At 35.8% G+C, this 14,641-nt stretch overlaps 2 protein-coding genes across 3 annotated transcripts in view; both read left to right on the top strand.

The window, feature by feature from the left end:
- The window catches only part of LOC100519859 (olfactory receptor 8B3-like), a 37,932-nt gene extending 33,147 nt beyond the window's left edge, over nucleotides 1-4,785 (top strand). For both annotated transcript variants that reach the window (XM_003130013.5, XM_084976498.1), the window contains 2 exons: nucleotides 540-669; nucleotides 1,694-4,785. In XM_003130013.5, coding sequence (XP_003130061.2) covers nucleotides 1,710-2,654 — 945 coding nt within the window. In that variant the 5' untranslated portion in view covers nucleotides 540-669; nucleotides 1,694-1,709 and the 3' untranslated portion in view covers nucleotides 2,655-4,785. The remainder of the gene's footprint in view (nucleotides 1-539; nucleotides 670-1,693) is intronic.
- Nucleotides 540-12,847, top strand: LOC110262289 (olfactory receptor 8C8-like). The gene is made up of 3 exons (XM_084976504.1): nucleotides 540-669; nucleotides 1,694-1,826; nucleotides 10,803-12,847. Exon 3 carries the CDS (start codon nucleotides 10,821-10,823, stop codon nucleotides 11,751-11,753), a length of 933 nt encoding a protein of 310 aa, XP_084832630.1. The 5' UTR covers nucleotides 540-669; nucleotides 1,694-1,826; nucleotides 10,803-10,820; the 3' UTR covers nucleotides 11,754-12,847.
- Nucleotides 12,848-14,641: the final 1,794 nt, after the last annotated feature.

Here is a 14,641-nt window from a genome sequence, read left to right as displayed (position 1 = left end):
AAAATATCCTTTTGTTATATGCCTGTAAAATATTCATAAACAATGATACTCAAAAATTACTCAAACTATTTTAAAAAACAAAATAAATAACGTTTACTGAAATATTTATAAATCTTTGCTAAAACTAATATGTTACCTAGTGTGATAGCGAAATTTCCCAGAACATTAATTATTTAGTCTTTATGAGGTACAGAGCGGATCCTTTCTCTGTGCTCTGGGGGTAATATATTCCCTGTTGGCAAACTGATATTTACTGTCATGATTAGGGTAGAACAAAGACACCCATTTCTTCCCTATAGAGTTTATCTGGATGCCAAGTCCTAGAGAAAGCCTACACATGAATTTCTAATCAGGTATAAAAGAATTATAAGCCTTAAGCAAATGCCATGCTACTCTATGATATGGTGGCTCAGATGCCAAGTCTCTGGTTTGCCTTCACAATCTCTCAATAAAATTTGTAACTACAAGTTTAATCTGAACCTTAGACTGATTCCTGGAACCTTCAGACTGTGCTATCTATGCTATCATTCTTTTGCCAGTAAAGGGAGAAGATTGTGTGACCATGTCTGCTCAACTTTGACATCTCCAAAGACAGTTCTGCCTCCAGGACAGTGGAGGTGAAACGCACGTGAAGTTCTCTCAGCACTGAGTTCCCTCAACGGAATGAGAGTGAGTTAACCAAATTTCTTTTGTATTTTTTTAAAAATCTCTCTCTGTTGTTTAGAAATGAGGAAACATGTTTACATTGAATAACAAGAAACTCCAAAATCTGGAGCTCTGATTCTACCGTGTGCACTGGTCTCAGCATACCCTCTGTGTTGACTTCACCCTCATTCTGGGAATAGGAGAAATGTAGCAGTTCCAGGTGACAAATCCCGAACATAGCAACATGAGAGGAAAAGATGTTTTTTCCCTAAACATTTTTGTTGAAATATATTAAATGTACTAGGTGTGTTTTCAGGTCATAATAAGCATAGCGCTTTATGTATTTTCAGTAACTTAACAGCTAATTTAATCAGTGCCCAGGTTAATTATGTTTTTACTGCGTACCATTCTACAAAACCCAGGAAAGCACATCCATCTTCCTTGATTCATCCTCTCTCCAGCTAGGATAGAACGGAGGAGGAGAATATGGACTGTTAAGTGTAAAGTTTAATCTACCAAGGCTCTCCTCCATACCTGTTAGCAATTATTGACTTCATGAGATACCTTGTATTCAGGTATCTGAAAATTCCATAGACTGTTAGCAACTCTCTTCTGTAAAACAGAATATTGGTAGGGTCTCTGCCCCATAGGAATCCTCTCTTTCTTGAAGGTCATCGTGAGGATACTGAAATATCTGTTAGGGTGAGGAAAGCATGAGTAGGAAATAAAAAGAGACTGATCAGATGAATAGGATGGGGTGATGCGGCTATACCCCACTGCTGAAGCCCATCAGCAGGTAGGCTTGTTACCCAGCTACCCCATGCCTTTATCTTCTAGTAAAGACAGAACAGCTGTTTACCACATACAACTAGTGCAGAAAAAGACAGTGATTAAAATGTTGAGGGGTGTGGGTAGCAGTACCTTCAGACCCCATGAAGCAAAGAAGGACTGTGTCATCTCTGCCAGTCTGAATCTCTTTCTCATAAAGCTCATGTAAGGACAGTAAGGCTATGTTCCGTCTTAATGGGGTTTTCTTCTGTTCTCACAGATATCTGAAGCTGAACATGCTGGCTAGAAATGACTCCTTAGTGACTGAGTTTATTCTTGCTGGATTAACAGAGCGTCGAGAGCTCCAGCAACCCCTCTTTTACTTGTTTCTAATGATCTACATCGTCACCATGGTGGGCAACCTCAGCTTGATCATTCTTATTGGTCTAAATTCTCACCTCCACACCCCCATGTACTATTTCCTCTTCAACCTTTCCTTCATTGATCTCTGTTACTCTTCTGTTTTCATGCCCAAGATGCTCATGAGCTTTGTATCCAGGGGGAATATCATCTCCTACGTCGGGTGCATGACTCAGCTGTTTTTCTTTCTGTTTTTTGTCATCTCCGAATGCTATATGTTGACCTCAATGGCCTATGATCGCTATGTGGCCATCTGTAACCCGCTGCTGTATAAGGTCACCATGTCCCATCAGGTCTGTTCAGTGCTCGCTTTGGCTGCATATGTGATGGGACTTGCTGGAGCCTCTGCCCACACAGGGTGCATGCTTAGACTAACCTTCTGCAGTGTTAACGTCATCAACCATTACTTGTGTGACATCCTCCCACTGCTCCAACTCTCTTGCACCAGCACTTATGTCAATGAGGTCGTAGTTCTCATTGTCGTGGGTGTTAATATCACCGTGCCGAGTTTCACCATTCTGATTTCTTACATCTTCATCATCACTAGCATTTTTCATATCAAATCTGCTCAAGGAAGATCGAAAGCCTTCAGTACTTGTAGCTCCCACATTATTGCTCTTTCACTGTTTTTTGGTTCAGGAGCATTCATGTATCTTAAATATTCTTCTCCTGGATCTATGGAGCAGGGAAAGGTTTCTTCTGTTTTCTATACTAACGTGGTGCCCATGCTCAATCCTTTGATTTACAGTTTGAGGAACAAGGATATCAAAGTTACACTGAAAAATTTCCTGTTCAAAATTCGGTGGAGAACCATGTTCTAATCTGACGCTTCAGTATTTTAAAGAAATTTAGTTTTCTTATTTAATTTTTATCAGTGTTTTTCAAGAAGAATCTTTGTTTATCACCATATTGCTCCTACATATTGTGTTATGTTTGGCAATTCAACTTGTCTTATCATTTCCTTTTTAGCTTGTCTTGTCTCATTTTTTTCCTTGTCTCCTGTGCCTCATATCACTTTACTAAATATTTAACATGTGTATAAAAGTAACAAATATGCTGACCTTTTAAAAATTATTTTCTCATATTTCAGCCTTCTGGGTTATTCCTAATCTTGGCAAATATGGTCAGTCGTAAATCACAGAAAGTTAAAATTATGGTCATCTGAACACATAAATTCCAAATAGTATAGAAACATTCTCATTCTTGTGTATAATATTGCTTGTATAGGATTCAATAAAACATCTTCAGTACATACTAGTTTCTGGATTATAATCAGTCCTTGAACTTTTCCTTTTGTTCTGTTTTCTTATCAACTTTCTTTTTATAGTTTGTCATTTCTTGTTCTGTTTGAGAATTACAAAGTCTGTACCACATACCACCTGTTTTTGAGACCCTCTTATCTGCTGATTTCATTTAATATTGAGGAGAATACATGTAACACCACCTTTTATTGCCAGAGATGGTATTAAGAGTATGACTGAAGGAATAATGCCCATGAACCTTAGTATCCCAGTCAGGGAGCTGACTGGTCTATTATAAAACTTGCATTCATTACTATCTAAAGTGATATCAGATATCTTGAAGAAGAGCATATTGTTTTATTGCAGAGCTATTTATCACTTCAAGGGAAGTACTGAACATGAAGTTAAGAGAAATATGTTAGACATTGTTTTACTTATCTAATGAGATTTAATGGTAATAAACTATATTCCTTGCATTGTTTTTTTGAGCTTATTTAAACCTGTGTCAGAGTCCATTTGGGCTGTTATAACAAAATACCACAGACTCAGTGTCCTATAAAAAATTTATTTCTGATTGTTCTAGAGGTTGAAAGTCCAAGATCAGGCTACGAGCATGAGTGGGTGAGGGTACTTTTTTGGGTTGTACCCTTTTCATTCTATGCTCAGATGGTGGAAGAGGCTAGTGGTTTCTGTAGAATGTCTTGTAAGACACTACTCTCAATTATGAGAGTTCCATTTTCAACACTAAGTATATCCTAAAGGTCCCACCACCTAATACCACCTTGGGGAGCTAGGATTTCATAGCTCCTTATCTCACCATAGCACCTTATCTCACCAATAAGATGAAATAATAAACAGAAAAGTGGATAGTATTTTCTATAATTTCCCTATTTCTCCAGTGCTTTCCACATTTGTATATTTAGATTTTTATTGGAGGACAAGAAATAGTTGTTGAATTGTGTTACCTTGCTTGAATAATGACAATAATAAATTTTGTTGTTATAAATAATAATTAATGAAAATGGTAAATAACAAAAACAGTAAATAAATTAGAAAGAACTTTAGGGTACAGTTCATTTTGGGGAAGAAGGACTGTGGCACACATAGACATGCTGCTCAGCTCCCCTTCAAGAGAACCAGCTGTGCAGGGCATCACTGACTGAAAGTCGAGAGCTTATTCTGCTTTGGATCCACAATACTGTTCAAGCAAAGTCCATGCTTACTCTTACTCCGAGATGTTTTCATCCAGTGGTTTAACATGGTGGGTCATATAAGAGCTGGGCAATTTATGGGCAATACATTAGGTATCTCCTAATAGGCAGTGTTTGTTTAGGGACTTCCTGTCATTCTTCTGAGACCTTTTAGAACTGCATTGTGGTTTGAGACTTCCATACCCAATCCTTCCTTCTCTCTCTCCTTTCTTATGTGTCAGACTTTCATCTTGGTTTGAGGGACTTTATCACTGACTTTTGTTCCCTCCTATTTTATCCTTCACACACTTTTATTACTGTAAATATTTTGGAGGTCTAATTTATTTTTTGGCATCTGCTTCTTGGAGAACTTAATGTAACTGATTTTAAAGCTTAGAGTAATGTTCAGATAACCAAGACTAATTGGTTTGTTATAAAATAGACAAGTAATGGATAATACAGAAGATTCAGAAAAAGATCCCCACTTATACAGTTAATTGCCTTTCAACCATCTAATAAAACAATTCCATAGGGAAAGAAAAATCTAAGAGACTGATGCTGGAAATATTAACTATTCATAAGAAAACTGTTAAACTTGATCATTACTTAACATACACAAAAATCAAGATGGATCAAAACAATAGACAAAACTTAAACATAAATCTTCTAAAAGAACACATAGGAAAGTATATTGGTATGGGCACAGATTTCTTTTCTTTTTTTTTTTTTTTTTTGTCTTTTGTCTTTTGTTGTTGTTGTTGTTATTGCTATTTCTTGGGCCGCTCCCGCGGCATATGGAGGTTCCCAGGCTAGGGGTTGAATCGGAGCTGTAGCCACTGGCCTACGTCAGAGCCACAGCAGTGCGGGATCCGAGCCGCGTCTGCAACCCACAGCACAGCTCACGGCAACGCCAGATCGTTAACCCACTGAGCAAGGGCAGGGACCGAACCCGCAACCTCATGGTTCCTAGTCGGATTCGTTAACCACTGCGCCACGACGGGAACTCCCGGCACAGATTTCTTAAACATAATCTGGAAACACTAAATCCCCCCAAAAAACATCTATTTATCAAAAAAAAAAATCACAGAAAAGCCATATACTCAAGGAATATTTGCAATATATAGATTTGATACAGGTATTATATCCAAAATACATAAAACTTAAAATTTATCTCAATGATAAAAAGATAGTTTAATATATTGACAAATGACTTGAAAGACACATCCAAAAGGAAAATGGGTAGATGTGCAATAAAGCACATTAAAATGTGCTTTACTTGCTGCACCCACTTAGATGTATAGTCAGGAAACCCATCTCTTACTAGTTGTATTATTCTCCCTCACTTCGTTGTCCGAACTCCCCCCCATTTATTGGTGTATAGTTGATTTACAATATTATACTAATTTTAGATGTATAGAATAATTAGTATTTTTACAGAATATTCTCTAAGTTACTAAAAGGTAATGGCTGTAATTTTCTGTATTGTACAATATATCCTTGTTGTTATCTATTTTATACATAGTAGTTTGTGTGTCTTAGTCCTATACACTTAATTTGCCCCTCCCCCTTCCTTTTGTTAAATACTAGTTTCTTTTCTCTGTCTGTGAGCCTGTTTCTGTTTGCATATGCATTCGTTTGTATTATTTTTTCAGATTCCATATATAAATGATATCATACTTTATTTGTCTTTATCTGAATTATTTCACTAAGCATAATGTTCTCTAGGTCCATATATGTTGTCGCAAATGGCAGAATTTCAGTCTTTTTTATGGCCAAGTAATAGTCCACTGTCTATCTATCAATTTGTATATTTTTCTCTCTATCTGTCTGTCTATTTACCGTATCTTTATCCTTTCATCTGTTGATGGGCATTTGGGTTACTTCATATCTTGGCAATTGTAAATAGTGCTTTTGTGAACATTGGGGTGTGTATAACTTTTTAAAGGAGTATTTTCATTTTTTTCCCCCAGATATTCTCACAACAGTGGAAATGCTAGGTTATAGGTTATATATTTTATAGGTTTTTGAATAACTCGTACTGTTTTCCATAGTGGCTGCACCAATTTACATTTCCACAAGCAATGTATGAGGGTTCTCTTTTCTCCACATCCTCACCAACGTTTTTTATTTGTAGACTTTTGATGATAGCCATTCTGATAGATGTGAGGTGAAATCATGTATTCATTTATAGTTCTCTGATGATTAGTGATATTGGGCATCTTTGCATGTGCCTGTTGGCCATCTGTATGTCTTCTTTGGAAAAATGTCTGTTCAGGTCTTCTGCTCATTTTCAAATCAGGTTGTTTGTTTGCTTGATATTGAGTCATATGAGCTGTTTATATATTTTAGATATTAACCCCATAGTGATAAAATAATTTGTAAATATTTTTCCCAATTCAGTATATTAGTTTTCCTTTTGTTAATGCTTTTCTTTGCTGTGGAAAAGCTTTTATGTTTAATTAGGTCCCATTTGTTTATGTTTGCTTTTATTTTGTTTTGGGAGATAGATGCAAAAAAATTGCTGCCATTTATGTCAAAGTGTTTTGCCTATATTTTCTTCTAGGAGTTTTATGATTTCAAATCTTACATTTAGGTCTTTAATCCATTTTGAGTTTATTTTGTGTATGGCCAGAAAATGTTAACATCCTGTTTTACAGGTGGCTGTCTTGTTTTCCCAGCATCACTTGTTGAAGAGATTTTCTTTTTTCCATTGTATATTCTTGCCTCTTCTGTAGTAGATTATTTGAGCATAAGTGTGGGGTTTTTTTTATGGGCTCTCTATTCTGTTTCATTGATCTATGTGTCTGTTTTTTTTTGTGCCAGTACCATGCTATTTTAATTACTGTATCTTTATAATGTAGTCTTTAGTCTGGAAGTATATGTCCGGCTTTGTTTTGTTTTGTTTTGTTTTTCCCTCAAGATTGCTTTTCCAGTTTTGGTTCCATATGAATTTAGGAATTATGAGTTCTAGTTCTGTGATAAATGTCATGGGTATTTGATAGGGATCATATTAAATCTATAGATTGCTTTGGGTAGTATGGTCATTTTAACAATATGAATTCTTTGTATCCAAGAACACAGAATGTCATTACATTTCTTTGTATCATGTTCAATTTCCCTTTTCAGTGTTTTTTTAGTTTCTACATTATATATGTTTCACCTCCTTGGTTAAGTTTATTCCTAAGTATTTTATTCCTTTTGAAGCCATTTTAAATGGATTTGTTTTTTACTTTCTTTTTCTGATACTTCATTATTAGTGTATGGGAACACAACTGATTTCTGTATATTACTCTTATATTCTTCAGCATTGCTGAATTCATTTATTTGTTCTAATAGCTTTGGCATGGAGACTTTAGGTTTTTTTTTTTTCTTTTTTCCCTTTTTAGGGCTGCACCTGCAACCTATGGAAGTTCCTAGGCTGGGGTCGAATTGGAGCTGAAGCTGCCAGACTATGCAACACAGAGTCTGAGTAGCGACTGAGACTTACACCACAGATCCTTAACTAACTGAGCAAGGCCAGGGATTGAGCCCACATCTGCTTGGATGTTATTTGGGTTTGTAACCTGCTGAGCTACAATAGGAGCTCCTACAATTTTCTATATAAATTATATGTCATCTGCAAATAATGACAATTTTACTTCTCTTCTTCCAATTTGGACATTTTTTATTTCTTTTTCCTGTCTGATTGCTGTGGCTAGGACTTCCAATCTTATGTTATATAGAAGTTGCAAGAGTGGGCATCCTTGTCTTGTTCCTGATTTTAGAGGAAAGGCTTTCAGCTTTTCACCACTAAGTATGATTTTAGATATGGATTTGTTCTAAGTGGCTTTTATTAGATTGAGTTATGTTCCTTATATACCCACTTTACTGAGTATTTTTTTATCAAGACAGGATGTTGAATTTTGTCAAATACTTTTTGTGTCTATTGAGATGACTATATAGATTTTATTCTTTCTTTTTTTTTTGTTAATGTGTTTTATCACATTGATTGAGTTGTGAATGTTGAGCCATCCTTGTGACTATTGAATAAATCCAAATTGATTATGGTACATAATCATTTTCTATGTTGTTGGATTCAATTTTCTAATATTTTGTTGAAGATTTTTCCATCTATATTCATCAGAGATATTGGCCTGTAACTTTCCTTTTTTGTAACATCTTTCCCTGATTTTGGTGTCAGGGTAATGGTGGCCTTGTATAGTGAGTTTAGGAATGTTCCCTCCTCTTCAATTTTTGTGATAGTTTGAGAAGGATAGGTATTAGTTCTTCATATTTTTGGTAGAATTCCTCTGAAAGCTCTTAAGTACTGGATTTTTTTTTTTTTTTGCTGGAAGATTTTTTTTTATTACAAATCAATTTCATCACTAGTGATTAGTCATTTCAGAGTATCTGTTTGTTCTTGACTCTGTCTTGGCAGGATTTGTTTCCAGAAATTAGTGCATTTCTTTTAGGTTGTCTGGTTTGTTGCCATATAACTGTTTATAATATCCTCTTAGGATTTTTTTTAATATCTCCATGGTATCAGTTGTTATTTCTCTTCTTTCTTTTCATATTTATGTATTTGAATTTTTGATATATTCTTTTTGGTGAGACTGGCTAATGGTTTATCATTTGTGTTTATATTTTCAAAAAACAGCTCTTTTTTCCCCTTGATCTTTTCTATTATATTTTCTATCTCTATTTTACTTACTTTCTCTCTGAATTTAATTTCCTTCTTGATGCCAACTTTGGACTCTTTTTTTTCTCCTTTTCTAAGTCTTTTAGGTGGTAGGCTAAGTTGTTTATTTGAGATTTTTTTTTTAATTTCTTGAGGAAGGCTTACATCACTATAAACATCCCTTTTAGCACTGCTTTTGCTACAACCCTTGTTTTGTGGACTGTTGTGTTTCCATATTCATTTGTTTAGTGGTACTTTGTGATTTACTTTGATTTATTCATTGACCAATTACTTTTCTAGTAGTGTTTTGTTTAGTGTCCAATTGTTTATGCTTTTTTCATTTTTCTTTTTGTAAATGACTTCTAGTTGGATATTATCATGATTAGAAAAATGCTTACTGTAAGTTCCATGCTCTAACATGTGTTGAGATTTTGTTTTGTGGACTAGCATGTGATCTATGTTATAAAACACAGGACCACCTCACAAAAAAGACTTATCCAAAATGTCATTATTGCCAAGTTGAGAAACCCTGATATAAGGGATATGGATTAGGAGCAGGGGGAGCAATACTCAAACTTCTCAGGCTCTTATTATATGTCATGCATGTTCCAGATGATTTGTGTGACTTAACCTAGTTGATCCCCAAATTATCTCTATAAGATAGCTCTTTTGCTAGCCTCATTTTATAGATAAACTTAGTTTTAGGTATATAAAATATTCAAGGATTATAGAGATTATATGATTGTCTACAATCTCACTATTAAGGAATTTAATGTCTAAATGTAAATTCAGTATCACTGGAGGGGCCCACCCACACTCTCTTGCCCATTTTTTTTTGCAGCACATCTTTGCAGATGTGAAATCCACAAGTATGTTTAGTGCCAAAGCTTTGATTTACTATTTCACTAATACAATCCCAGAGGCTCTACAACTATAAGAGGCAAGTTATAATGCTCCAGAACTTCCTTTATTAGATTTGTGCATTGATTCTAGGAGATGATGAAGAAAATGAATAGTGGGGCATTCATTCTTCCGTATTGGGTATTACGAATTCTCATTGTAAAATCATAAACTGAGTAGAACATTGTGTCTCAAAGGGTCCAGTGTTGGGACTATGACAGAGGATGGAAACACAAACTCAGTAATTTCTATTCTCAGTGGGCTTATTTAACTTGAAAGGAAATCATGAGAGAGAATAATTTCCTGTGCTTCCCATCAATTTTCCCTCAACTACAGGGGATGGAATAGATTCTCATTTGAGTCAGCTGATTGTTTTGGAGCTCATATAAGATTATTTTCTTCCTTGAAAGTGAAAAGGACCTTCTGTGTAAATTCTCAAATAGAAATTATGGCCTGTTCTCTAGCATACTTCTTTTAGCATGTCAAAGACCGAGGACCATGCTGATGGCTATTGCTTCCTTCATTGTCAGAAACTTTGACTTACTCAACGCTGCAGGGCAGAAAGAGCTTTAAGGTTCAGTGGCAGTGGAGCATCCAGGAAAAAGAAGGTGAATGTTGAATCATTTTGCCTTAATTTCCTTTCAAACCCAAACTGCTTAAATCAAGGTTTCTGGGGAACCCCATCTATTCATTTCTCTTTTTAGCAATCATCCTTAATGGAGAGTGGGGAGAAGGGAGGATATGCTGTGCAGAGATACTGGGAATCTGCCAGCATTCTTTCTGGAGTAAGAAAAACAACATGAGTAAGAATAAAGGAGAAAGTGAGGAATCATTAAGAATAATCATGTCTTGTTTTTTGGATGCCTCACCATGTGCCATTAGACTATTATGAGCTTATAATTGAGCAGATCCATCTGTCCCTCTGGAGGCAAAGAGGGAAGGTCCTTGTTAATGTCACTTTTGACTCTCATTCCTGTACAGATCACAGCTATGCAGTGAATGACCATGGGAAATGACTCCTCTGTGACTGAATTTATCCTTGTGGGATTGACAGACCAACCTGAACTCCAACTGCCCCTGTTTTTCCTGTTTTTGGTGAATTACGTGGTTACCGTGATGGGCAGTTTGTGCTTAATGAATTTAATTTGTCTGAATTCACACCTTCACACCCCTATGTACTTTTTCCTCTTCAATCTGTCCTTTATTGATCTCTGTTATTCATCTGTTTTTACCCCCAGAATGCTATTGAGCTTTATTTTAGAGAGGAACATCATCTCTTTTACAGGATGCATGACTCAGTTATTTTTCTTCTGCTTTTTTGTCAGCTCTGAGTGCTATGTATTGACAGCCATGGCCTACGATTGCTATGTGGCCATCTGTAAGCCGTTGCTGTACCCAATTGCTATGCCCCCTCAGGTGTGTTCTTTGCTGATGTCTGGTTCATATGTGCTGGGTCTTGCTGGTGCCGTGGTCCACACAGGGTGTATGATGGGGCTTATGTTTTGTGGTTCCAACATCATCAACCATTATATGTGTGACATCTTCCCCCTCCTTCAGCTGTCCTGCAGTAGCACCTATGTCAATGAACTTGTGGTTTCTGTTATTGTGGGCACAGTTATCATAGTGTCTAGCCTTATTATCTTTATTTCTTATGCCTTGATTCTTTTCAATATCCTTCACATCCAGTCAGCTCAAGGTTGGTCCAAAGCCTTTAGCACGTGTAGCTCTCACATAATAACAGTTGGTCTGTTTTATGGATTTGGGCTGCTCGCTTATGTCAAGCCATCTTTTGCTGGTTCTGTGGGGAAGGGAAAATTTTTCTCAGTGTTTTACACCAATGTGGTGCCCATGCTGAACCCTCTTATTTATAGCCTAAGGAACAAGGATGTCAGAATTGCTCTGCAGAAAACCCTGAAGAGAATTACAACCTGAGCTGAACCACTCATTCCTCTTTTTTTGTGTGTTGTTTTCTTCTCATCCTACTTTATCCTGTTCTTCCTATCCTTTTTTTTAAATTCTCTTTTTAAAGTCTTCTTGGCAGGATTTCTGCTCTAAAGTCTTTTTTTTTTTCTCTTTCCACATGATGTAACTCTGTGGGCCAATTTTTAGACTGAAGGCTCATTTTCAGCCCTAAATAACCCATACTGATTGGAGACAGCTGGCCATGTAAGGTTAACACTACCTACTACATTTCTTGTGTGTCTTTCCTATCCAAGGTAAGCCATGGAGTGGTATGCTGTCTGCCCAGTTATTACCTTTCTTGGTTTCATTACACAGAGCCCTCTCCTGTTTCCATTTTATAAAACACAGAAAGAATGTCAAAAATTATGGACATGTAAAAATTTGTAGAATTTTTCAGGGTTCTTTTTTTAATGGTTCTTATTCTAGATTTTCAGTATGCATGTGTATAGTAATTGAATACTTTATTGAACCAAGTTTCTTTTATTATTGAGGATGGTTGAGAATTTAACAGCTACAATTTGTGTCCACCTTTCTCAATCCCCACCAGTGACTAATGTCTCTGTTTATTGTATTGATAACTTATATTTTGTCCTAAATAGCATTGAAATTGTTACCAACCTGTCTGTGTATCTGTGAATTGTGATTGTGATTAAAAATTGCACAAAGATATTTTTGGCTGCAGAATATATCATCATATATAATGTGAAGATTCTTTGTCTACTGCATGACAGGGGTTTCCCTTTGCAAAGGAAGATGTTCCCTGTTTTCAAAAACAAACAAAAATATATGGCAGAAACCTCATCCTGTTAGTATTTACTTTTTCATCATGTTAATTTGACTACTCCCTTTTGCCTCTCAGAAGAGAAATTAAATCTGTAGTCCATAGTGTATGTCGCATTTTTACAAGTCTTATTAAATATAAGTCTCCTTATCTGCTTTTTTAGATGGGGAAATAGTTATGTGACTTGCTCAAGATTGCACAGCTGATGATATAGAGCCCAATTTTTGAATGCACTGTTCATTCCACATAGAAATGTAATGAAATAAAGAATTGTGAAGGTTTAGAGAGTGCTTCTGGAGAGTTGTTTCGGAATGAGCTTGAAAGAGGGGATTTTCATGGGAATAATACCCTCAATCAGGTTGGGGGTGGCAGAGAGTCATTCTACAAGGCGCTGGTGCTAAACTAGAAAAATGTACCTGCTCCTGGAGAAGTTTAACTAAGTGGGGGTAAATAGGGTGAGCTACAAAGGAATGTGTATTGCTGTTTATAATAATCAATGTTTCTGAAGGGAGAGAAGATGAAAAGTTTTGAGGACAAGCCTCCCCGGTGAGGCATGCCACAGTTTTCATAGTAGCTTGTATACGTGAACAAGCATATGAGACATTATACTATCATTTAGTAGTAAGGAAAAAAGTTCTCTATGATTAAAAACAATAGAATGTAAGACTAGAAATTTTTGTTGTTTTGTGTGTTACGTAGAAAATGGGTCTGCTGGGAGAGCAAGAGAAAAGGAGGTTTGATGGAGGAGCCATCTGCAAGGCTTTGGGGAGAAGTAAGACCAATTAGAAAAATGGCACTCACTCTTCCATTTTAAAAGTCCAACCAGAGGTACTCCATGGTCCGATTGTTGGCTATAGCATCCACATGCAGAGGGAGACAGTGCCCACTGTGGACAGGAGGGCTGTGGGGCTCTGGAGGGGCTTGTGTTTCAGGCGCTTGGGGAGCACAGTGGTCACTGACAGGTGCTGAGGTCTGTGGTGGAGGGGGAGGCCAGGCAGGCAGTCCTGATGTTCACAGCTCCAGGAAGATGCCCAACCTCTCTCTACACATTTCTGATACTCTGTCCATGTTAAGCAGATATATCCTCTTAATACTGCCTAAGCGCCTATGATTGCTTTAGGAATGCACAGACCTTCGGCCAATTGGGGCCTTTTTGTTATTTTGAAGAATTTGAAATGACAGACTGAAATTTGTTCTAAATTAGTTTAACATTAAATTTATCAATGAAAGAGAAATGCTTTTACATTACTTGAATGATTTAAATGATAAAATTTTTTGGATAATTTAAAAATGATTTAAAACTATATTATTTACTTTTACATTCAGTATTTCTTTTTGATGATTGTGAAAAAATTATGGTTATAATTATTAGGAGTTCTTTGCTGGTAACTGTTTTAATTAAAAGTTTTTCTAGAAACAAGCACACATTTTCATTTAGGTTTATAAAGATATTTCATTTGGAAATATTATCTAGTAAATGAAGTAATCACATTCTCTTTTCATTGTAGGCACATTTTGAATTTTAAATAATTTACATTAATTTGATATACATATAAAATACTTAACTTTTCTTATTTACCGTCAAACACAACATATGTACTAAAATGCTCACCATGCTGTACAGTAGAAAATTGGCAGAAAACTGTAAACCAGCTATAATGAAGAAAATAAAAAATCATTATATTAAAAAATAAAATGTTCACAGAACACTAATTTATAGCTTAATAAATGAAAAAAAGTCAATATAATCCCTACTAGGGTGTATTTTTATCCCTAAGTGGATGTTTAAGTGTAAAAATCTAGCCCAATGATATGAAATAGGTAAGTTTTAAAATAGCTTATTTAGTCAAATTGGGGCAAGTGGACTGGGTGCATTTACTACATTACTACATAGTTCAACTTTTACTGAATGTCATCAGAGTTGGAGAAATATTTTTATAAACATATTTAGTGTTAAAAATTAGATTTTATGTATATAGCTTTATGAGTTTTTCCTAGTTTCCTTTAATTGAATACTTGGTAGATTAACATTACATAGAGTCATGTAAATAATGTATCCAAAATATTTTTGAGAGAA

This window comes from Sus scrofa, chromosome 9 (genome assembly GCF_054392235.1).
Source record: "Sus scrofa isolate SSC_HxYL_T2T_F1_AM1 chromosome 9, Sscrofa_HxYL_maternal_Yorkshire_Landrace_v2.0, whole genome shotgun sequence".
Lineage (NCBI taxonomy): Eukaryota > Metazoa > Chordata > Mammalia > Artiodactyla > Suidae > Sus > Sus scrofa.
Note: the sequence above shows the minus strand (reverse complement) of the source record. Positions and strands in the feature narration are given on the sequence as shown.